This window comes from Solea solea, chromosome 20 (assembly GCF_958295425.1).
Source record: "Solea solea chromosome 20, fSolSol10.1, whole genome shotgun sequence".
Classification (NCBI taxonomy): Eukaryota; Metazoa; Chordata; class Actinopteri; order Pleuronectiformes; family Soleidae; genus Solea; species Solea solea.
The window spans coordinates 22,524,833-22,548,076 of NC_081153.1; the positions used below are offsets into that span (position 1 = coordinate 22,524,833).

The window sequence follows — 23,244 nt, forward strand, 5'->3', positions numbered from 1 at the left end:
CATAATACTTCTGTCACTACTGCTAATAATACTACTGTCATTACTGCTAATAATACTACTGTCACTACTGCTAATAATACTACTGTCACTACTGCTAATAATACTTCTGTCACTACTGCTCATAATACTTCTGTCACTACTGCTCATAATACTACTGTCACTACTGCTAATAATACTATTGTCACTACTGCTAATAATACTATTGTCACTACTGCTGATAATACTACTGTCACTACTGCTAATAATACTACTGTCACTACTGCTAATAATACTATTGTCACTACTGCTAATAATACTACTGTCACTACTGCTAATAATACTACTGTCACTACTGCTAATAATACTACTGTCACTACTGCTAATAATACTATTGTCACTACTGCTAATAATACTACTGTCACTACTGCTAATAATACTACTGTCACTACTGCTAATAATACTACTGTCACTACTGCTAATAATACTATTGTCACTACTGCTAATAATACTACTGTCACTACTGCTAATAATACTACTGTCACTACTGCTAATAATACTATTGTCACTACTGCTAATAATACTACTGTCACCACTGCTAATAATACTACTGTCACTACTGCTAATAATACTACTGTCACTACTGCTAATAATACTACTGTCACTACTGCTAATACAAATAATATAGCAGATAAATGTTATTTATGTAAAGTTACTGACACTGCTTACTCTGGATATTCAGCATCAGTAACAGTAATGATCGGTAATGATTGGTATTGATCAGTGTTGGTCAGTATTTTTCAGTTTTGGACAGTATTGATCAGTGTTGATCAGTGTTGGTCAGCATTGATCAGCATTGATCAGTAATGATCAGTGTTGGTCAGTATTGATCATTGTTGATCAGCATTGATCAGTATTGGTCAATGTTGGTCAGTATTTTTCAGTTTTGGACAGTATTGATCAGTATTGATCAGTGTTGATCAGCATTGACCAGTGTTGATCAGCATTGACCAGTATTGGTCAGTGTTGGTCAGTATTGATCAGTGTTGATCAGTGTTGATCAGTGTTGATCAGTGTTGGTCAGCATTGATCAGTAATGATCAGTGTTGGTCAGTATTTTTCAGTTTTGGACAATATTGATCAGCGTTGATCAGTGTCGATCAGCATTGATCAGTGTCGATCAGCATTGATCAGTATTGGTCAGTTTTGATCAATGTTAGTCAGTATTGATCAGTGTTGGTCAGCATTGATCAGTAATGATCAGTGTTGGTCAGCATTAATCAGTAATGATCAGTGTTGGTCAGCATTGATCAGTATTGATCAGTATTGACCATTATTGAGCAGTATTGATCAGCATTGATCAGTTTTGGTCAGTGTTGGTCAGTATTGAGCAGTATTGATCAGTGTTGGTCAGTTTTGATTAGTGTTGGTCAGTGTTAATTAGCATTGATCAGTGTTGGTCAGTATTGAGCAGTATTGATTAGTGTTGGTCAGTTTTGATCAGTATTGATCATTATTGAGCAGTATTGATCAGTGTTGGTCATGTTTTGATCAGTATTGAGCAGTATTGATCAGCATTGATCAGTGTTGGTCAGTTTTGATCATTGTTGGTAAGTATTGATCAGTGTTGATCAGTATTGAGCAGTATTGATCAGCATTGATGCGTGTTGGTCAGTTTTGATCAGTGTTGGTCAGTATTGAGCAGTATTGATCAGTGTTGGTCAGTGTTGATCAGTGTTGGTAAGTATTGATCAGTATTGAGCAGTATTGATCAGTGTTGGTCAGTTTTGATCATTGTTGATCAGTATTGATCAGTATTGAGCAGTATTGATCAGTGTTGATCAGTATTGAGCAGTATTGATCAGTATTGAGCAGTGTTGGTCAGTTTTGATCAGTATTTATCTGCTCTGTTCCAGCAGAAACCTGTTTATAGTGTTGTTGGTCGTCTTTCTGGCAACATCTGCCTCTACGGCTCCTGTGGAGGGTAAAAACACATGTATAGACTTTACACACACACACACACTGTGTGAAAATATACATTCTATTATTAGTGAGGTGTCATTTGTTTATTGTTTTGTTTGTTGTTTATGTGATGATATACATATGTGTCTTCTGCTTTTATTCAGAGAAGGAGCAAGAGGAGGTGGAGGCCCCAGAGCAGGGGGAGGGGGAACTGTCTGAGGAGGAGGGTAGGCCTCTGTGTGTGTGTGTGTGTGTGTGTGTGTGTATGATTGATCAGACAGAAACATTTATTTTGTGCCTTGTGGGCGGGGTTTATGACCTGTAGTGCAGCCAGCCATCACTAGGGGTGACCCAGTTATTTTCACCTCGATTTAATCAGTTTAATATGACTTCACTAAATCTGAAGCTAAAATCACTGATTTTCTCTATGAGGTTTGGAGTGGGAGAGGGAGTGGTTTACAAACGTCTGTCTAACAGGGAGATAAAGACGTGAACATGTTCTGAAGATAATGTAAACTTCAACTGACATAGATTTTATAACACAAGCCTTTGTTAAGTGGCTAAAATCAGTTTTCATGTTTTCACTGCAGTGAAAAATTAAATTGTTGGACAATCTTCAAAATATTTCATAAATTGAGTTAATTCAAAGTAAAGTTAACAAGTTAAGACTTTATATACTCATGAACTTAATGCATTTGTTATATGAACACAGTTTCATATAAAGTGTTAACTTGAACATATTTAGTCATTACATCCATAAAGCAAATCAAATGGGTGATTTTTGCTGCTGATTTAAAACAAACTATGGTTAAAAACGTTTTAATTAAAGAAATAAATGTTGGATGTTTTTCTTTCAGATGATGATGACTCCAAGAGTCAGGATAAGTTTGAGGGTGAGAGGATGAAATAACTTTATCACATAAATCTGCATAAACACAGAGGCTGAAAGAAGCTAATGTACCTTTATTCTTCTTCTTATTATAATAATAATAATAATAATAATAATAATCATAATAATAAAGATAGATGCAGTCACACTTTCCTCAGATATTTAACAACACTGATTCCCCAGTTTTTCCTTCAGCTGATAGAAACAGAAGCTTCATTCATCCTGAACACCTGATACCTGTCCCCCACCCGTCCCCCGTCCCCCATGTCCCCTTCCCGTGTCCTGGCAGGGTTTGTTGGCATGCCGCCGCAGGTCTCAGTGGCGTCTGCGTCCGGAGGTTCAGGTGAGTCGCTCCTGATCAGGTTCTTCCTTCTGAAAACTTTGTTTGTTCGTGTTCAGGCTCAGGTTTTTAATCCAGATTAAGTGACCGCCTTTCAGACCAGGATTAGTCTGATTTGGTTACTGCAGCAGGTGAGGATGAGAACCACAGCGCCCCCCCCTTGCTGAAACCTGAGGTCCACTTCAACAGAAACCAACATTAGATAGATAGATAGATAGATAGATAGATAGATAGATAGATAGATAGATAGATAGATAGAATTTAATATTAAAACAGTTTCTTTTTGTTCATGTTCAGTTTCCAGCATTCAGTCAACAGGAAGTGATGGAGCAGCAGGAAGTTCTGCAGGTAAACTGAAGGAAGAAACACTACGCAGTACTGCAGTAATACTACACAGTACTGCAGTAATACTACGCAGTACTTGTTCTCTTCTCCAGGTTCTGCAGTTTTAACAGGATCCTCAGGTTTTGCTGCTTCTCCAGAATCTCAAGGTTCTCGAGAATCTCTGGGTTTTCCAGGTCCTCCAGGTTTTCCAGGATCTGCAGGTTCTCCAGGTTTTCCAGGATCTGCAGGTTCTCCAAGTTTTCTAGGTTTTCCAGGATCTGCAGGTTCTCCGGGTTTTCCAGGATCTGCAGGTTCTCCAGGATCTGCAGGTTCTCCAGGATCTGCAGGTTTTCCAGGTTCTCCGGGATCTGCAGGTTCTCCAAGTTTTCTAGGTTCTGCGTCGGCAGCAGAACATCCTGGTGACTCTGGAATTCAAACTCAGGCTGCAGGTAAATAAAGATCCTGATCCTACATTGTAACAGAATGAATGAATGGATGAGGAGATGTTTGTGTCCTCAGGGTCTGAGTCCAATGGTAAATATTTATAAACAATAATAAACAACAACAACATGAAACCATGAATGTGCAACATGAAAACCATTGTTTCAGGTAATGGACAGAAGCTTCTGAATGGAGGAGGAGGGGGCGGGGCTGGCAGTCAGACAGGTGAGCTGCAGGGGGTGGAGCTACAGGAGGAAAGTGAGAGAGAGCGAGAGAGCGTGTGTAAAGTCAAAGAAAACTAGAATATTTTCTCTCTCTCTCTCAGGTGTGTCGGGCTCATTTGAAGCTGGGTTTTCTCACCTGGATTATACAGGTGAGTGTCCAGGTGACATCATCACGATCATCTCAGACCAAACTAACTGAACGAGGAAAATCTGAATAATCTGAATAATCTCCGAGAAATCGCCCGTCTGCTTCTTGTTCTCCTTTAGGAACCACTGAACTGTCCAGTCACGACTTCCTGCTCGGCCTCATGGGTAAGTTCACCTGACGACAGGTGTGTGTGTGTGTGTGTGACCTGCAGTTTAACATGTGTGCGTGTGTGGGTGTGTGTGTGCGTGTGTTTCCAGGTGGAAGAGATCCGTTGAGTCCAGATGTTCACGTCAACATTCCAGGTCTGTGTTTCTGTCACACCATACAGGAAGTAAAGCTGTCGTCCAATCAGACATCAGTGTGAGCTGTCACATGATACTGATCATGTGATTTTAGACGAAGCAAATATAAAATATTCAACAAAACTGTTCAGGTGAGAACAGGAACTGGTGTGAACAGGAACAGGTGTATTGGGGGGTGGAGTGGCTCAGTGGTAAGGACCGGTACCCTGTGTGCGAAAGACATCATGGTAGCAATGGTTGCAAGTTCGACTCCACCCCTGGCTGATTGTACTCAATTCCATTGTAAGTCGCTTTGGATAAAAGCGTCTGCTAAATGACATGTAATGTGTTATTAAATTGGTTTGTCTTTTATTTTGACAGGTCACATGGACCCGCCCTATCAGCTGGACTCAGGTGTGAATAAATGATCACTTTTAAAAGAACGCTGACCAATCACCTGTGCAACTGATCGATTTCCTGTGTTCATTTATTAGTGATCAGTTCAGGTGGATCAGCAGCGTCGTCTGTGGATCTGCACAGTCTGGACTTACCTGCAGGTATTGTGCCCGCCCACAAAGGTGATCAGGGATCAGGTTTACTAATCCCTCATTACCCACCTCCTCTGCTGTCATCCTGTTGAAGGTCACATCCATCAATCTGGCATCGGCCAAACGGGACTAGACCACACCTCTCTGGGATCAGGACCTGGCCAATCCCTGTCCAGCTCTGGCTCCTCCCACTCTGGAGCTCCGGAGGGTTCGTATACGAAACTGTCTTATGTTGCAGCAGCTGATTGGCTTTAAGATGTTTCTGGGCAGGGCTTAAATTTGCGCTCGAACACAATTAAACGGCGACTATAGTTAGCTTAGCATTAGCTTCAGGAATAGTCACGTGACAAATGAGAACGTTTGCTCTGTTGTTTTTCCGCTGCAGTGTCGCCATGGCACGCCGACGCTCACAGAGAACAGACAGGTGAGCTCACCTGCACTTACAGCTGCTCACCTGTAGGAGTGAAGGTCACTGAATGTCTGTTGTTTTTCAGGAAACGATCGACAGACTCACCTGTCGGACACAAACGCAGGTAAATGTTTATCTCGTCTTCGCAGCACAATTTGAACGTAATCGCACCCTGACCTCGCCATTTGTCCTGCTGCATCGCCACAACGACAACAACGATCCGTCTGTCGTTCAGTCTGTCGCCTGTGCTTCTTCTCTTCTCCACAGCGACCGACCTTCCGCTCTCCCTCGCTGACCTGCGGACTGACCTCACAGGTAGGCGCTGATGACATCATGATGACATCAATAAATCAGATCAGATTTGATCAGTAACAGAAACTAATCTCTGATTGGCTCCGCCCTCAGGTCTTGGTCTGGGACATGACGTCACAGGTGAGTGACGTAACGTGTTGCTATGACGACAGTAAAGGTGGTAACCAGTCTGACTCACGGTGGTTTCCATGGGAACGGCCATTAACAGTGACAGCATGCTAAGTCTGTACTTTCTATTGTCTCAGGAAGTTAGACCACGCCCCCAAACATGGGTGGGTGCTTCTGCAGGGGAGGGTGTGGCCTTTAATGGGGTGGGGCTTCTGTTTGAGTATCAAAAATTAATTCCACAAAATGATTTACTTCACCTTTACACAACTGTGTGTTTGTTTACTTCTCTCTCTCACACACACACACACACACACACACACACACACACACACACACAGGTGTTAACTTCCACACAGACCTGGTTACCGCAGTGACAGACCTGACAGCAACAGCAACAGATACAGGTAAGCCCCGCCCTCCTACACGGCCATGGTTAAAGGTCAAAGGTCAAAGACTTGAACCATGTTGTTGTGTGATTGTAGTTTCAGCAGATCCAACAGGAAGTCCACTGGACTCCAGTAAGTAAGCCTTTTATTTACACCACAGAAGAAGAAGAGATGCGATGTGTGTGTGTGTGTGTGTGTGAGAGAAGTAAACAGTGTTCTTCTTCTACTGTTCACATGTGTGTTTGTTTCAGGTCATTCACCTGTGATGGATCACACACAGGCGGCTGGTAAGTTTTACAGATGTTCACTGTACACGCTGCAAGACTGCTTTACACTGCTGTGTGTTTACAGACTACTTTACAGACTGTGTTTACATACTGTGTTTACAGACTGCTGTGTGTTTACAGACTACTTTACATACTGCTGTGTGTTTACAGACTACTTTACAGACTGTGTTTACAGACTGCTGTGTGTTTACAGACTACTTTACAGACTGCTGTGTGTTTACAGACTGTTTACAGACTATTTTACAGACTGCTGTGTGTTTACAGACTACTTTACAGACTATGTTTACAGACTGCTGTGTGTTTAACGAACTGTGTTTACAGACTGGTGTGTGTTTACAGACTACTTTACAGACTGTTTACGGACTACTTTACAGACTGTGTTTACATACTGTGTTTACAGACTGATGTGTGTTTACAGACTACTTTACATACTGCTGTGTGTTTACAGACTACTTTACATACTGCTGTGTGTTTACAGACTACTTTACAGACTGTGTTTACATACTGCTGTGTGTTTACAGACTACTTTACAGACTGTGTTTACAGACTGCTGTGTGTTTACAGACTATTTTACAGACTGCTGTGTGTTTACAGACTACTTTACACACTATGTTTACAGACTGCTGTGTGTTTAACAAACTGTGTTTACAGACTGGTGTGTGTTTACAGACTACTTTACAGACTGTTTACGGACTACTTTACAGACTGTGTTTACATACTGTGTTTACAGACTGATGTGTGTTTACAGACTACTTTACATACTGCTGTGTGTTTACAGACTACTTTACATGCTGCTGTGTGTTTACAGACTACTTTACATACTGCTGTGTGTTTACAGACTACTTTACGGACTGTGTTTACAGACTGCTGTGTGTTTACAGACTACTTTACAGACTGCTGTGTGTTTACAGACTGTTTACAGACTATTTTACAGACTGCTGTGTGTTTACAGACTACTTTACAGACTATGTTTACAGACTGCTGTGTGTTTAACGAACTGTGTTTACAGACTGGTGTGTGTTTACAGACTACTTTACAGACTGTTTACGGACTACTTTACAGACTGTGTTTACATACTGTGTTTACAGACTGATGTGTGTTTACAGACTACTTTACAGACTGCTGTGTGTTTACAGACTACTTTACAGACTCTGTTTACATACTGTGTTTACAGACTGTTGTGTGTTTACAGACTACTTTACAGACTGCTGTGTGGTCAGTAGTGTTGCTGTGTGTCCTCTGAGATCAGGTGTTGAAAACTTCCTCTTTCTCTTTTCTTGGTTCTGCTTGTTCTCTGCAGGTTCAGTCACTGAACAGTACAACACACCTGGTCAGGGTCCTGAAGGTTCGTAATCACACACTCTGACCTCTGACCCCACAGAGCACAGCATGTGTCTCACACAGATCATTAAAGCTCGTCCTGGTGTTTTGAGATGTGGTTGTATGAGGTAATGACACATGGCTTCCAGCAGGGACACAAGAAAAAAAAAAAACAGACTCAGTTAATAAAATCTACGTCACGTCCTGTGACAGACTCTTCCAACAGGAACCTGAAGTTTGTAAACTACTCTCACACACACTGCTGCCTCCATCACTGAGTTCAAATGTCTTATTTTGTCTCTTCAGTGTTTGATATCCTTTGTTCAGATTGACCTCAGTGACACAAAGTGACCACACGAGGCAGCAGAGGAGCAGCAGCTCCTGTGTCCCTGCCAGCTAAAATCACAGATTTTCTCTATGAGGTTTGGTGTGTGAGAGTGAGTGGTTTACAAACTTCAGTTTCCTGTCTCAGGTTGGTTCTCAGCAGCAGGGGGCGCTCACAGCAAAGTCAGTGCCTCATGCAACAACACTTGAGAACAAAAGTCCAGTAGTTTCTGGAGCCACTGTTACACTGGACTTTCAGTCAGTTTAAAACATTTATTTTCATTAATTGCTCTCTTCTCACAGATCAATAAGTGAAGGATGAAAACATTTAATTGATCTGATTTAAATCAAAGTGTAACCGGTAAACATGCTTTTTGTGTCTCAGGTGCAGAAAATGTGGAACTGGAGGATACCTGCTGACTTCCACATCAAACCGCGAGTTCGATTCCTGCGTTACAGATTCCAGTGTACCGACCAATCAGCATGGCCCAGGAAATCTGACTCCTCCCACTAGCTGTAGGCTCCTCCCTCTGAGCAGCATTGTTATTAAAATATTTAAAATGTGGATTTTGTTTATAGACATTTGTTTTGTTTTAGTGGGGGGGAAAAAAAATCATTTGATGACATCATACAGGATGTGACATCATCACCTTCACTGTCAGGATTGTGAAATGTACTTTTATAACTTCTACATTAAATGTTTTGTCTATTTTGAACATCAAACAGAGACGTGTCTTCATTCATGTGTTCATCACAGGACACGACTGAGGCGATAAATAACTTTAATGTGGATCAATCACACATCAAGGCTGAAAACCTGATCAATCGATCCAACATGGTTTCCACATGGTTTCCATGGCGACGGGTGACAACTTCTTATTCTTATAAACTTTTCCAAAAATATTCCGATTCTCGTCGGCGTCTCTATTTTACACAAATGACATGCAGGTGTCCCCGCCCCCTCCTGTGACATCATACGCCATGCCACACCCACATGCTTTTTTTTCAGTGAATGTCAAAAAAAAATCAACTTTAATAAAAGCAACAAAAAAATGGCTAAAATAAAAGGAGCGGAAGACGACACACACAGACAGACACACTCACACATACATACACACACAGAGACACTCTCACATACAGAGACACACACTCCCACACACACGAGATCAATAACTTTCAGACTAAAAACTGATCTATTGATCGATCTATCGTTGATGAGTTGATTTCCTTGTCTGCTGAGTTGGTGCTCGGCCTGTCCCTGTTGCTGTAGTTACTGATGAGTCATCAAAGGTCCGAGTCGTGGTGGGCGTGGCTTAGCAGAGCAGCCGCGGGGTCGTCGGTGGGTGGGTCTGGACTGAGGAAAGGCTCGGCCAACTCCAGCAGGGATGGCAGATCGGCCTCCGGGGGTGTGGCTGTGTACTGCACAAGCTGCTTCCCTGGACCAATCAGAGAGAGCGGCAGAGTCAGCGCGTGAGAGAGAGGGTGTGTGTGTGTGTGCGTGTGTTACCTGTGTCACTCATGCTGCTGCTTCCACCAGTGTCTTTAGGAAGTTCATCAGACAACAGCTGAGAGGAGACGGTGACATCATCACATTCAACAAACAAACAGCGTCTGTGCTTTTATTTTGAAAAGAGCCAGGACAGGAAGTGAAGAAACAACTTAAGTGTGATGAACTCACGTTGTCCAAACTGTCGAGGTCAAACTCTCCAGAGGAGGAAGAGGAACCCAAGAACTAAACAAACAAACGCACAGTTATTAAAGTTATTCAATTTAACACTAAAAAACTGACAAGTCAGAAAAACACTCACTCACTCACTCACACACTCACACACACACACACACACACACACACACACACTGATTTTGTCTCTTCAGTGTTTGAACTCCTTTGTTCAGATTGACCTCAGTGACACAGTGACCACACGAGGCAGCAGAGGAGGGTTTGATGTGGGAGAGTGAGTGCGTTACAGACGTCTGTCTCACAGTGAGATAAGGACGTGATCATGTGACGCAGAGATTATTACGTTCTTTAAAACAGTGAAAATCACCTCGAGCAGCGGCATCGTGTCAAAGGTGAACGTCTGTGTATTGAGGACGGTCTGCAGGTTCTCTAGACTGTTGTCCACGGTGTCCACATGGCTGCACAACTCACTCCTGAGAGACAGTAACAGAGAGAGAGACAGACAGAGACAGAGAGAGAGAGAGAGACCTGCTCTATCATTTGTCGACTTCCTTCTTCTTCTGTCTTACTTCCTGCATGTGACTCATCTTTAAGCTCATTGGCTCTGACTGATGTGATGATGTAATGTATTAAGAACACCTGAGGGGGCGTGTCACTACTGTTGTCATCGCTAAACTCATCCTCACTAGTTACACTAGTCAAAACAAACCATTCATCAATAATCAATAGATCAATAATTCACTTGTCAGCTGACGATGATACCAAGCGCCAAATGTCAGGTGAGAATCCACCTGCAGAGGGAGGGGGGAGGGGTCTGAGGGGAGCACAGGGCAAGGTGTTAATGACACACCTGACCAGCAGGGGGAGACACACACACACACACACACAGGACCGCTGTTAAAGGGATAGTTTGGCTTTATTCTTATTTAGTGTGGAACTGTCAGCGCCCCCTGCTGCTCAAAACCACACACTGTGTCTCTTTGTAACAACCAAAACTGAAACTATCCCTTTAAAGTCAGGTGACAGGTAATAACTGTTATTAACCATTACCAACAGTTATTAACCATTGCTAACAGATGTTAACTATTACTAACATATGTTTACTATTACTAAAAGTTATTAACCATTACCAACAGTTGTTAACTATTACTAACAGATGTTAACTATTACTAACAGATGTTAACTATTACTAACAGATGTTAACCATTACTAAGTTATTAGCCATCACTAACAGATGTTAACTATTACTAACAGTTGTTTGATTACTAACAGTTTTAACAGGTTAATAACAGGTAATAAGGTGCAGTTGCATTGTCCTGACAGCAGGGGGAACACACGTACCTGTCGATGCAGGCGATGGTCTGACATTTCTGCTGAGTTGGGGAGGAGCCTGAAATGAGGCTGGACAAGGGAGAAGATGATTGGCTGGTTGGGGCAGGTGGGAGGGGCCCAGAGGAGGCAGAGCTCATCTCAACAATGGCTGTGGAGGAGACAGCGGTTAGTTCACAGACCGGACCAGGACCTGGACACAGCGCGCTCTCAGGACCTGGACACGGCCCTCCGTCTGCCGTTACCTGGTGTCGGGTTGGCGGTCGGCTGCGTCTCGTTGTCTTGCAGGATGGAGTTGATGAAGGTGGTGGGAGAGAGGGGCGTGTCCACAGGTGTAGCTCCACCCTCCAGAACAGGACACACCTCCACATCAGGACTGGGCAGGTCATCTTTGATGTCAACCAACTGACTCTCACTGCAAGTGAAGAACAGCGTTAGGGAGTGCACGGTCGCCGGCCGTCCACAGGACGTATGATGTCATTGGTCCTCACCCTGCGTCCGTCCAATCACTGGCCACGCCCTCTGTAATAGGCGAGGTCAACTCAGTGATGTCAGAGATGATGGGTCCAGAAGAGATGGGTGAGTCGGCAGAAAGGAGACTGGCTGCAGCCTGAGAAGGAAGTGACGGAAATAACCTGCATGAGACCAGAACCAGAACCGAACTGGACCACAACAGGTGAGTCAGTGTCAGTTTACCTGCATGTGCTCCAGTGAGAGCGGACGACTGTATTTGGGCAGGGAGTGGGCGGAGCTGGAGTCGTTCAGCATCAGTGGACTGCAGAGGCAAATAAACACGGTCACACATCTACAGTACAGTGTGTAGTATTTGTAGTGTTTTGTGTCGTGAACGTGGTAAACTTGCATCTTCCTCTTCACTCCCAAGATCCTGTTGGTTTGGATGAGAGACACCAGGAACTGGATCAACTGTGGAGTGAGAGAAGATCATTCATGTTTCCAGGTTCCATGAACATGAGTAGTATTTATAGTCGAAGTGTTCAAAGTATTGTAGAAATATTTGAGTACTACCTTGTTGACAACTTTCTGTTGTTGGGAGTGTTTCTGTCTCAGACTGGCCACCTCCCTCCACAGAGCCTCGTTCTCACTGAAACACAGACATGCATGTCAGGTCCTGGTCTACAGTTTAATGAGATTCTGGTTCTGGTCTACAGTTTAATGAGGTTCTGGTCTACAGTTTAATGAGGTTCTGGTCTACAGTTTAATGAGGTTCTGGTCTACAGCTGAGGTTCTGGTCTCACTGTTTCATGGTGTTGATCCTGGAGTCGATGGTTTCCTGTTTTCCTTTCATCAGCTGAACGTCGCTCAGGATCTTGTTCACTTCTTCTGTGGAGATCTTCACTTCGTCCGGACGCACCGAGGACACCTGGACCAATCACAGCACAGAGGGGCCGTTACCATGGAGACACAAACCTGAGGACAGTGTCTTAGAACAAGCACAAACTGTGCTCTTATTCAGGGAACCACCTGACCAGGACCAATCAGCTGCCAGGATACAGCTAGACACCCCCACACACACACACGTGGTCAACGTCTCCCTCACACACACACACACACAGGTGCGTATAGAAGGTTGGGCTCGTACATACGTTGACTTTACGTTTGATGTTCTCCAGCAGATGTTCCTCTCCTCTGATGAAGAACGGGTGCTGGAACTCGGTGTCGTCTCTCTCTGGTTTCAGTAAACCGCCCTGCTCGATGTGGACCACCTTCCTGAAACCGTCTGTACACAGGTGTGTTCACGTGAACGGCAGGGTCACGCGCGCTTCTCACACACACACACACACACTCACGCGCGGAGCAGCAGACGCTCATACTCACACATGTTGAGTTGTCTGATGAAACTCGCCATGTTGTTGTGTTTGAAGAACTTTGGCAGAACTTCTTTGGAGAAGCGACCCTGGTCAAACACGTGGAAACTGCTTCCGCTCTGACACAAACAAACAAACTCGTAAACAACTTTATTTCCGGTCAAAACACAGCATGTTAGCATGTTAGCAGACAGCTAACGGACGTTAGCCGCAGCTCGGTGCGTTAGTACCGGGCTCCAGCAGATCAGCGGGTCCGTGTCTGGATCTTCAACCAGAGTCCACAGTTTAGTGAGGAAGGCCGGGACGTTTCCAGCGGGAAGCACCGCCCCACCCCCTCCTCCTCCGGGATACTCCATCGAACATACAACAATCAAACGCTCACTGGATTATTAATCTGACACACTGTAGTTAATCTGAGCTAACGGTGCTAACTGCTCCGGCGCCTCAAAGTAGCGATCGCACCGGTCCACGGAGCTCGGATCCCGGCCAGAGGAGGCCGCTGCTGCCGCTGGAAGCTCCCGGTAAGTGTCGGTGAGACGCGGGGTTTAAAAAGAGACTTTTAACGGAAACTCTGTGGTGGAAAATTACAACAAACTAAACAACTGCGTAACAGACAACGAGCTGTCGCCTGCTGATGACGTGCCACTGAACGTAAAGCGAACGTTCTGTCGTGTTGTGACGTCGTTCTAAAGCCTTAAAGGTCCAGTGTGTCATTATTTTCATGTTATATTTGTCTCTGACTGTGCTACGGTTAAACAGGAGGTCAGAGGTCACAACTGTGAGTGGCCGCGTGAAGTGTTAGTTTTGCTCACACAAACGTCGCAGCAACGTATTCACATGTAAAAATACAGTATGGTGTGTGTGTGACTCATTTACATTAGTGAACAGTAGCTGTGGCCGTTTCTCAATATCCATACTTGTGCATACTTGTGTTCTTGTGTGTACTTGTGTGTACTTGTGTGTACTTGCGTACTCCCATACTTGTGAAAACGTCATCAGCCTCAGTCCAAGTTCTGTTCCAATTCTCAAGTAAGCGAACAGCGAGGACGGTTCTCAAACCCGGAAGTGTTCTCGCTCCGCCCATTTTTACCAAGTATGCATCGGAGGTGACTTAAGCGTACTTGCGATGGCCATGTATCCCAGAATACATTTCGGCGGAGCATAGCAGCAGATAATAGAAATATAAATCTGAAATAAATATTTTTCTTTGGAACAAAGTTTTAACATCATTTGAGGCGAGAAATGAGTCATTTAGAATTCAAACATGTGGTTTGTGTATGAAGATATGACGTATTTATATATTTATTATATATTTTTAATGGAAACGTTTTAACCTGAAAGTTTGAAAGTTTTTTTTTATTTTAACTTTGAATTTTAGATTTATATTAAAGTCGCACGGTCATTGTATCTGTATTTAAATATAATATGTAAATATTAGATATGTAGAGTAGTATATATTCGTACACGTCACACATACATATATATATATATATATATATATATACTACTCTACAATGCTGTAATATATCTATGTCCGTGTGTTCGCACCACTTCACATCAGACTGCGGCCAGCGGTCGCTGTATTTAGTCAGCGACCGTATTTCACCGACGTACAAACACACACATGTTTAAGAAAAGGTCACATAGAGGTCATAACTGAGCATTCTGACACGTCCTAATTAAACATATTAGTTCAGTACGTCCTCCATGACCGGAGCACAGACTCAGTCTGATACAGTCACATACAGTGATCAGTGGTGCTGTCCCTAAGTGTTTTTAACTGATTTACAGTTGGTCAGTGTTCGGCTTCGTCTCTTCCTGTGACGACACTCTCGCTGCCATGTTGATATTGTCAGAGAACTAGTGGAGGGAGGAGGAGAGGAATGAGGGGAGGGAACAGGAGCTGAGCGAGTGAGCGCAGTAAAAAGGACAAATCAGAAACCCCCTGGAAGAAGTGGGCGTGTGTTTGCCTGTGTCTCATTTGCATATAAAGGGACCATGCACAAAACTGAGCTTTCTGAAAGGGGCGGGTTTAGCAGGGTTATTGAACTGCTATGGTGCTTCATCCTTATGGTATTTTGACCAAAACATGTCACAGACATGTTCATTAGGACACCAGGGAACTATTTTAACTTGGAGAAATAGGGTAGAATATGTCTCCTTTAATAAAAGTGCTCTAACACGGGTCATGGCGGAAAGTGACCGCAAGATGGCGACAACTAGATCCTCCTTCTCTTGCTGCTGTGACGTATGATGACCCTCGACCTCGCAGCTTCCCACGTGGTTTCATGGAGGAGCAGAGCAGAAACATGCGGAGTAGCAACGAACAGACAGAAAAGATGAAGAAAGCCCGAGAGAAAACGACAAAGAGGAGTAAAGAAGAAGAAAAGGAGGAGGAGGAGGAGGAGGTGACGCACACACACACACACACACACGAGGAGAAACTGGGGCACTGGGGGCTAGCTGTTAGCATGCTAGCAGGAGGGCAGGCACACCAAAACACGCCGCTTTTTCCACAGAGAAAACGTCGACGAAGTTTGTTCATGTTCTGAAAACAGAGCCGAACTGTAGAGGAGCGCAGACTGAGTCCGGTTCACCACAACAGCACGAATCAAAGTCTAGAACCGAGCTAGATCGAGTTAAAATGACCTAACCCTGAAACAAGTTCTGACTGGACCCGGGACAGAGTTCGGCACCAGAAACGGTGCTAACCTGAGCTGAAGCTACATGAACATCATAACTGAAGTGTCACAACCACTGAGGCGTTAAACATAGAACTGTTCGAGTCGTTAATGCGTTGAGATGCACTCTCATTTTTAACATTTCTGTAAGCAGTAATAACATTTTATTGCTTCCGTTTGTCTATTTAAAACGACTTTTATTTACTGCCGATGGTCGTGCCGGGATATAATGTGATCATCGGTGTGGCCAAACCTCTGTGATTGACTGAGAAACACGTCACTGTGCCCGGTTAGTGTAGACATTGTCATGTTCTGAATGTAGTTCTGTGTCACTGGACTCACGAATCCTCCTGGAAACGAAGCTGCATTTTGTAATCGTGGGATAATCAGCCCTGTGAGTTATGAACAGCTGATGCTGTCCGTGATGTGTTAGCATGTTAGCCCTGCAGTCAGAAGTAAGATTATTTAGTCAGAAAAGTTTATTTATATAGCACATTCACAGACGTAAAAAGCCCCAAAACATGCAGCCTTAGGTGTGAGAGTGATGGACAGGCAAGCTGTCCAGGGGCGATAGGCTCTCCTGTGGAGGATAAAGTGGTAGAAGATGGATGGAAAACCACAAAGTCCTTTATCCGTTTCCACAAACGGATAAAAACATACACTCAAACACACAAGCTACCCTTGTCTAACTAAAAGTCTGAATGAATAAAAGAGTCTTTAGCTGCTTTTGTAAAAGAATCCACACAATTTAAACAACGTTGATGCTACGTTTACACGATGACGGTCTTAACAGAAGACACAAAAGTGGCGTCATGTCTTGACTTTTTATTCCGCGTGTAGACGAGCGTTTTCGGGAGGAAATCTGCGTGCATACAGTGACACAAAAGTGTGTGGAATTCGATTGGGTATGCATGCCAGGCGGCTAGGTGGCGCTGTGATACACTATCACACAACACCGCCGTGTACTTTTGCATCTTGCCAGTGTAGACGGAGAAGATATGGTGGAGCATATTCAAGTTTTCCACTCTGGAGGGTGGTTTCAGATTTTTGCGTTTTTAAGCGCCAAAAATGCCGTCACAGTCTAAACGAAAGGCACTTCCGATAAAATCTTTTCTTGTTTTTACCCGCAAGCGTCCTCGCGTGAACAGGGTCTAAGACAGAGGCAGCGCGTTCCACAGTTTCATGCCTGAAAGGCTCGATCTCCTCTGGCCCTAAAGGTTGTTTTGGGAACGACTAAAAGTCTCTGACCTGAAGACCTTAGTGAGTGAACGGGTGTATGAGGTAGAATCAGGTCACAGATGTAACAATACTAGTATTTTACAATATAGGGTAAGTAGTGGAGTGAAGATGAAACTGGTGTGATGTTGGTTCTGAACTACCTGGAGAAGTGATTTGTAACCAACAGCTTTTAAAGTCTGCTGTCTCCATTTGTTCTTCAGATCTTTAACTTCAAAAACAAACCTGCTGAAGAAAAAGAAGAGGAGGATGACGATCTGTCGGACAGTGAAGAAAGTGTCTTCTCTGGACTTGAGGATTCTGGGAGTGATAGTGAGGAAGATGACGACGATGACAAAGAGGAGGATGATGAGGATGCTGCAGAAGAAGGTGATGGTAGTGATGAGGTGACCGTGGAGTCGCAGAACAACCAACAGGTAAAGTTTTCATGGATTTTTTTTTGCCATTTAACAAAAGACTAAAATCCAAGTTTGTCACGCTCCCACACACACTCGCGCTCCCACACTCACACTCCCACACACACTCGCGCTCCCACACTCACGCTCCCACACATACTCGCGCTCCCACGCACACTCGCACACATCACTGATTTTCTCTATGGGCTTTGGTGTGGGAGCGTGAGAGAGTGAGATAAAGACGTGAACATCATGTTCTATTCGACCTGCAGACAGAGGAGAAGACAAAGAAGAAAAAGGGTGGAGTTACAGGACAACAACAGAAAGACGAGTATGAACAGGATTCATCAGATGAGGAGGTGAGAGCCGTTTATCTTTCTATTCTCTCGGGTCAAGGGATTCTTTGATACGCTGACCTTTAACCTTGTCGTGGTTGTCGTTCAGGACATCAGGAACACTGTGGGGAACATTCCCATGGAGTGGTACAAAGACTTCCCTCACATCGGCTACAACCTGGACGGCAAGAAAATCTACAAACCAATCAGAAACAAGGATGAACTTGACGACTTCCTGGACAAGATGGAGAACCCGGACTACTGGTGAGCCTTGCTAGCATGACGCTAGCTCCTCCATTTGTTCAGAGAGAGAGAGAATGCGAACAATGCTAATGCATGTGTATGCAGGAGGACGGTCCACGACAAACAGACAGCGAGGGACGTGGTTCTGTCGGACGAGCAGGTGGATCTGGTGAATCGTCTGCAGAAAGGACAGTTTGGAGACGTCAACTTCAATGAGTACCAGGTACGCCCGCATTTATGCTAGGTACGCCCCGCGTTCACTCCCAGGTACGCACGCATGAATGCCAGGTACGCCCTGCGTTCACTCCCAGGTACGCCCCGCATTTATGTCAGGTACGCCCCGCGTTCACTCCCAGGTACGCCCGCATTTATGCCAGGAACGCCCCGCGTTCACTCCCTGGTACGCCCGCATTTATGCCAGGTACTCCCCTCGTTCACTCCCAGGTACGCCCGCATGTATGCCAGGTACGCCCCGCGTTCACTCCCAGTTACGCCCGCATTTATGCCAGGTACGCCCCACGTTCACTCCCAGGTACGCCCCGCGTTCACTCCCAGGTACGCCCGCATTTATGCCAGGAACGCCCCACGTTCACTCCCAGGTACGCCCGCATTTATGCCAGGTACTCCCCTCGTTCACTCCCAGGTACGCCCGCATGTATGCCAGGTACGCCCCGCGTTCACTCCCAGTTACGCCCGCATTTATGCCAGGTACGCCCCGCGTTCACTCCCAGGTACGCCCGCATTTATGCCAGGTACGCCCCGCGTTCACTCCCAGGTACGCCCGCATTTATGCCAGGTACGCCCCGCGTTCACTCCCAGGTAGCGCGCATTTATGCCGGGTACGCCCGTGTTCACTCCCAGGTACGCCCACATTTATGCCAGGTACGCCCCGCGTTCACTCCTAGGTACGCCCACATTTATGCCAGGTACGCCCCGCGTTCACTCCCAGGTACGCCCCGCGTTCACTCCCAGGTACGCCCGCATGTATGCCAGGTACAACCCCCCGTTGACTCGCGTTTGTTTCAGTGTGAATGAGGCAAATTTCCACTTTAATGGAAAGTTTAAAAAAAAAAAATTAAAAATCCTGTAATTTTGCTCCGTTAAATGTGATGAGTGTAATATTTGTCACATGCTCCTCCTCCTTCCTCAGCCCACAGTTGAGTTCTTCAGTAATGACGTGATGATTCATCCTGTCACAAACAGACCTGCAGACAAACGCAGCTTCATCCCGTCACTCATCGAGAAAGAGAAGGTAAAAAAAAAATTTACTACGAAATTTCTCTGTTTAAATTACAGACTTCACACCTGTCTGTCTCCACCCCCTTACCTCTCTGTCCCCGCCCCCCTCACCTCTCTTTCCCCGCCTCCCTCACCTGTCTGCAGGTGTCCAAACTCGTCCACGCGATAAAGATGGGTTGGATCAAACCTCGGCGAGTGGACGACGACTCTCGGGGCCGTTTCTACGACCTGTGGGCGAACGAGGACTCGTCGATTCTGGCCAATCACAAGATGCATCTGCCCGCCCCCAAGACTCCTCTGCCCGGCCACCAGGAGTCGTACAACCCACCCCCCGAATACCTGTTGACCGAGGAGGAGGTGGGTCATGTGATCACAGCGCACTGCAGTTATGGCAATGTGCACCTGTCTCACTCTCTGTCCCTCTGTCTCTCTCTCAGCTGGCTGTGTGGGAGCAGCAGGATCCGTCGGACAGGAAGTTCCCGTTTGTCCCCACGCGTTTCTCAAACCTGCGTCAGGTTCCTGCGTATCAGCGTTTCATTCACGAGAGATTTGAGCGCTGCCTCGACCTTTACCTGTGTCCCCGACAGAGGAAGATGAGGGTAACTCGCTCGTGTTTACTCCTCCCACCAGCAGGGGGCGATGTACTGTGTTATTACCTGAGGGAAATCTGAGGCATGAGATCCTGGTCGTCTTGATGTGTTTAGAATTTTAAATCCTCCTGCAGCCACTTATCATCAGCAGGTGGTGTACTGGTAGTTTTAGTAGTAGTAGTAGTAGTAGTAGTAGTAGTAGTAGTAGTAGTAGTAGTATTGGTGGTAGTATTGGTAGTATTAGTAGTAGTAGTATTGGTAATATTATTATTATTATTATTATTATTGTTATTATTAGTAGTAGTATTGATAGTATTGGTGGTAGTAGTAATAGTAGTAGTAGTAGTACTACTGTCAGTAACAAGTGTGTGTTTCTCTGCAGGTGAACGTGAATCCAGAGGATTTGATTCCTAATCTTCCAAAACCCAAAGACCTGCAGCCGTTTCCTACGACACAGTCTCTGGTACAAACCTGTTCTGTCCACATGTCCACATGTCCACATGTCTCAACTGTGTCCACTGTAATGTCCTCATCACACAGGAACCTGCTCAACATTCACAACTATTCTGTCAAATCACACAAACCAGAACCGTTCTGATGATCTGGACTCTTCACTAACGTGTGTGTGTGTGTGTGTGTGTTCAGGTGTACCGTGGTCACAGTGGTCTGGTCCGGTCCATCAGTGTGTCTCCAACAGGACAGTGGCTCGCTTCAGGTAAACCCATGTTTTCTTTTTTTATCATTCACACAAACACGTTCGTTTTGTCCAAATTCACTCGCTGACTGCTGGTTGCGTGGGGGCGTGGCCTCTGGTTATGTCCTGTGGTTGTCAGTGAAATGCATTATGGGAGTTGTAGTTTGCTGCTAACCTTCAGTGTGTGTGTGCGTGCCCAGGTTCTGACGACGGTTCTGTCAGGTTCTGGGAGGTGTGTTCGTCTCGCTGTATGAAGACGGTCCAGGTGGGCGGAGCTGTGAAGAGCGTCGCCTGGAACCCAAATCCATCTGTCTGTCTGCTCGCTGTCGCCCTGTAAGAGGCTGTCCACCTGTCTGTCACCCACCTGTCTATCTGTCACCCACCGGTCTGTCTGACCTTTAATCTGTCTGTCTCTCAGGGACTCGGTAGTTTTGGTCCTGTCGCCCTCTCTGGCAGACAGACAGGTCGTCTCATCGTCAGAGCGACTCCTGTCTGGAGAGCAGGAGTCAACAGAGGAGGCGGGGCCTGTGACCTGGAGCGACACCGAGGAGGAGGAGCAAAGTCAGGGCATCCGCCTCAAAATCCAACATCCCAAAGTGAGTAAAACTGAGACGGACTTTCAGAATCCTGATCAGGACCTGGGTCCAACTAACTGATCCCTGTCGATCCTGCAGGCCGTCCACCAGGTGGTGTGGCACTCTAAAGGAGACTACCTGGCGTCAGTGATGCCCGATCACTCGAGCCACCTACAGGTGTTCATCCACCAGGTGAGCCGGAGGCGGAGTCAGAACCCCTTCAGGAAGAACAAAGGCCTGGTTCAGTGTGTGTCCTTCCACCCGGTGAGGCCGTACTTCTTTGTAGCCACACAGCGATCGGTGAGGATCTACAACCTCGTCAAACAGGAGATGACCAAGAAACTGCAGGCCAACTCCAAGTGGATCTCCAGCATGGCCGTCCACCCCGGGGGTAATGCACCCGTCCACAGACCGCCAGATCCACACCACAGACCACCAGATCCATACCACAGACCACCAGACCTCTGACCTTCACAGGTTATGGGTCTGTTATTGATCATGTGACATCATCATCTCACCTCTCTGTTTACAGGTGATCATGTGATCTGTGGAAGTTATGACTGCAAACTGAGCTGGTTTGACCTCGACCTCTCAACCAAACCCTACAAGATGTTACGGTACGCATCACTCACACCTGTCAGTCAGATTCACATCTGTCAGTCAAACTCACACCTGTCAGTCAGATTCACATCTGTCAGTCAAACTCACACCTGTCAGCCAAACTCACATCTGTCAGCCAAACTCACATCTGTCGGTCAAACTCACACCTGTCGGTCAAACTCACATCTGTCAGTCAAACTCGCACCTCTCAGTCAAACTCACACCTGTCAGCCAGATTCACACCTGTCAGTCAAACTCACACCTTGTAGTATAGTAGGTTTGTTCCTTAAAGAATTGATTGGTATTGAGTGTTGATATGTTTACATATTGATCACATTGACTGCTTCCTGTCTGCAGGCACCATAAAAAGGCAGTGAGGGGCGTGGCCTATCACAGAAATTACCCACTGTTTGCGTCGGCGTCTGATGACGGCTCAGTTATCGTGTGTCACGGAACCGTTTTCAAGTAAGAGACACACACACACACACAGACAGACACATGCACGCACAGGTGGATGCTAACCAGTTGACTCCGCCCCCTCCAGTGACCTGCTGCAGAATCCACTCATCGTCCCGGTGAAGGTCCTCAGAGGTCATGTGATCACTCATGACCTTGGCATTCTGGATGTGACCTTTCACCCCACACAACCCTGGGTCTTCTCCTCCGGTGCTGATGCCACCATCCGCCTGTTCACCTAACAGTCTGCCTGGCAACCGCCCGGCAACTGCAGGGTTGCTAGGATACAACAGTGATGTTTGACTGTCTTTCATCTTTAACCTCAAAACAGTTTTTTCTTTGTTTTTAATTAAACTCAAACTTTCTGAACGGACGTTTTTTGTTTTTGTCACATCATTGGTTAAGTTGTTACCATGGTAACACCGCGTCATTCCCCACACACAAGTCAGAGGTCAAAGTTCAGCAGCAGCCTACGTATCTCACTTTCAACGTGGTTGATTGTCATCTTAACAATAAACACCTCATCTTTTGGTCGACTTTATTATGATCAGTTTGGATTTAGTCCCTGAATCTGTGTTGTGTTGTGTTGTGTTGTGTTTTTTCTTTAAATTGACTGTGTGGTTTTATTTTGAGGTTTCATTTAATTGAAGCTTGGTTTGCACGATAAATGACATGACAATCAATAAATGAATGAATGAATGAATACAGAAATAAGATATGAAAGTGTGCCATTCGCCTGACTTCCTGTTGTGTTCAAGCTGTGGTCCCAGTGGACTTTTTGTACTACTTGGGCTGTGTCATGTTGCCGTGTTCACCTTAGGGGGCGCTATAGAGCCCTGGTGCTGAGTTTTTATGCACGTTAAAACGTTCACAAATGATTACAAAGACACAAAACAATAATCATCTGAAGAAAAACAACAGGGGTCGTTTCAGTCGCTATAAATAAATTAAAGAATGAATTATAATTTAATTAAAAGTCCTCTGTACTGTCCCCAATTTTCAAACACACACTTCCGGTTTTACTTAACCTCACAAAAAAGCTCAACGTGAGCACGCTTTTAATTTGAAAGTCCGTCACTTTATAT

At 45.2% G+C, this 23,244-nt stretch overlaps 3 protein-coding genes across 7 annotated transcripts in view; 2 read left to right on the plus strand and 1 right to left on the minus strand.

Annotated features, from left to right (window-relative positions):
• Positions 1-9,002, plus strand: part of si:ch211-80h18.1 (uncharacterized protein LOC555593 homolog) — a 9,538-nt gene extending 536 nt beyond the window's left edge. The window contains exons 2-23 of one of the 4 annotated variants that reach the window (XM_058619395.1): positions 1,896-1,960; positions 2,103-2,165; positions 2,796-2,831; positions 3,117-3,170; positions 3,465-3,515; positions 3,605-3,940; positions 4,101-4,157; positions 4,258-4,305; positions 4,424-4,468; positions 4,562-4,606; positions 4,967-4,999; positions 5,080-5,142; positions 5,228-5,341; positions 5,519-5,557; positions 5,628-5,666; positions 5,810-5,857; positions 5,948-5,974; positions 6,301-6,366; positions 6,445-6,480; positions 6,600-6,635; positions 7,936-7,980; positions 8,665-9,002. In XM_058619395.1, coding sequence (XP_058475378.1) covers positions 1,896-1,960; positions 2,103-2,165; positions 2,796-2,831; positions 3,117-3,170; positions 3,465-3,515; positions 3,605-3,940; positions 4,101-4,157; positions 4,258-4,305; positions 4,424-4,468; positions 4,562-4,606; positions 4,967-4,999; positions 5,080-5,142; positions 5,228-5,341; positions 5,519-5,557; positions 5,628-5,666; positions 5,810-5,857; positions 5,948-5,974; positions 6,301-6,366; positions 6,445-6,480; positions 6,600-6,635; positions 7,936-7,980; positions 8,665-8,699 — 1,381 coding nt within the window. In that variant the 3' untranslated portion in view covers positions 8,700-9,002. Of the gene's footprint in view, positions 1-1,892; positions 1,961-2,102; positions 2,166-2,795; positions 2,832-3,116; positions 3,171-3,464; positions 3,516-3,604; positions 3,941-4,100; positions 4,158-4,257; positions 4,306-4,423; positions 4,469-4,561; positions 4,607-4,966; positions 5,000-5,079; positions 5,143-5,227; positions 5,342-5,518; positions 5,558-5,627; positions 5,667-5,809; positions 5,858-5,947; positions 5,975-6,300; positions 6,367-6,444; positions 6,481-6,599; positions 6,636-7,935; positions 7,981-8,664 lie in introns of all 4 variants that reach the window. The other 3 variants (XM_058619394.1, XM_058619397.1, XM_058619396.1) reach the window with 3 other exon arrangements.
• A 42-nt stretch (positions 9,003-9,044) lies between these two features.
• hsf1 (heat shock transcription factor 1) lies at positions 9,045-13,771 on the minus strand. 2 transcript variants are annotated; one of them, XM_058619392.1, is made up of 15 exons: positions 13,346-13,771; positions 13,126-13,234; positions 12,894-13,027; positions 12,546-12,670; positions 12,316-12,391; positions 12,152-12,213; positions 11,986-12,064; positions 11,781-11,899; positions 11,535-11,704; positions 11,302-11,440; positions 10,703-10,774; positions 10,328-10,433; positions 9,958-10,011; positions 9,787-9,844; positions 9,045-9,715 (listed from the first exon to the last, which is right to left on the minus strand). In XM_058619392.1, the coding sequence occupies exons 1-15, from the start codon at positions 13,469-13,471 to the stop codon at positions 9,564-9,566; spliced, it is 1,581 nt and encodes a 526-aa protein (XP_058475375.1). In that variant the 5' UTR covers positions 13,472-13,771; the 3' UTR covers positions 9,045-9,563. The 2 variants fall into 2 exon arrangements, with proteins under 2 accessions (XP_058475375.1, XP_058475376.1); XM_058619393.1 differs by lacking the exon at positions 10,703-10,774 and having other exon boundaries at positions 13,346-13,770.
• Positions 13,772-15,334: 1,563 nt separating this feature from the next.
• bop1 (BOP1 ribosomal biogenesis factor) lies at positions 15,335-22,532 on the plus strand. Its single transcript, XM_058619391.1, has 16 exons — positions 15,335-15,523; positions 17,236-17,448; positions 17,700-17,786; positions 17,872-18,026; positions 18,111-18,228; positions 19,156-19,257; positions 19,389-19,601; positions 19,682-19,843; positions 20,217-20,297; positions 20,480-20,549; positions 20,729-20,861; positions 20,947-21,124; positions 21,203-21,494; positions 21,636-21,720; positions 22,061-22,168; positions 22,248-22,532. The coding sequence occupies exons 1-16, from the start codon at positions 15,404-15,406 to the stop codon at positions 22,399-22,401; spliced, it is 2,271 nt and encodes a 756-aa protein (XP_058475374.1). The 5' UTR covers positions 15,335-15,403; the 3' UTR covers positions 22,402-22,532.
• Positions 22,533-23,244: the final 712 nt, after the last annotated feature.

What these genes read in the sequence shown, in the direction of transcription:
- hsf1 (XM_058619392.1), bottom strand. Translation starts at nt 13,471, where the DNA reads ATGGAGTATCCCGGAGGAGGAGGGGGTGGGGCGGTGCTTCCCGCTGGA. An exon ending in AGGATCAACACCATGAAACA is followed by an intron (nt 12,392 to 12,545) that starts GTGAGACCAGAA and finishes TCTGTGTTTCAG; the next exon opens with TGAGAACGAGGCTCTGTGGA. An exon ending in CAGCAGCATGAGTGACACAG is followed by an intron (nt 9,716 to 9,786) that starts GTAACACACGCA and finishes TGATTGGTCCAG; the next exon opens with GGAAGCAGCTTGTGCAGTAC.
- bop1 (XM_058619391.1), top strand. Translation starts at nt 15,404, where the DNA reads ATGGAGGAGCAGAGCAGAAACATGCGGAGTAGCAACGAACAGACAGAA. An exon ending in AGGATTCATCAGATGAGGAG is followed by an intron (nt 17,787 to 17,871) that starts GTGAGAGCCGTT and finishes GTTGTCGTTCAG; the next exon opens with GACATCAGGAACACTGTGGG. An exon ending in AGGACAGTGGCTCGCTTCAG is followed by an intron (nt 20,550 to 20,728) that starts GTAAACCCATGT and finishes GTGCGTGCCCAG; the next exon opens with GTTCTGACGACGGTTCTGTC.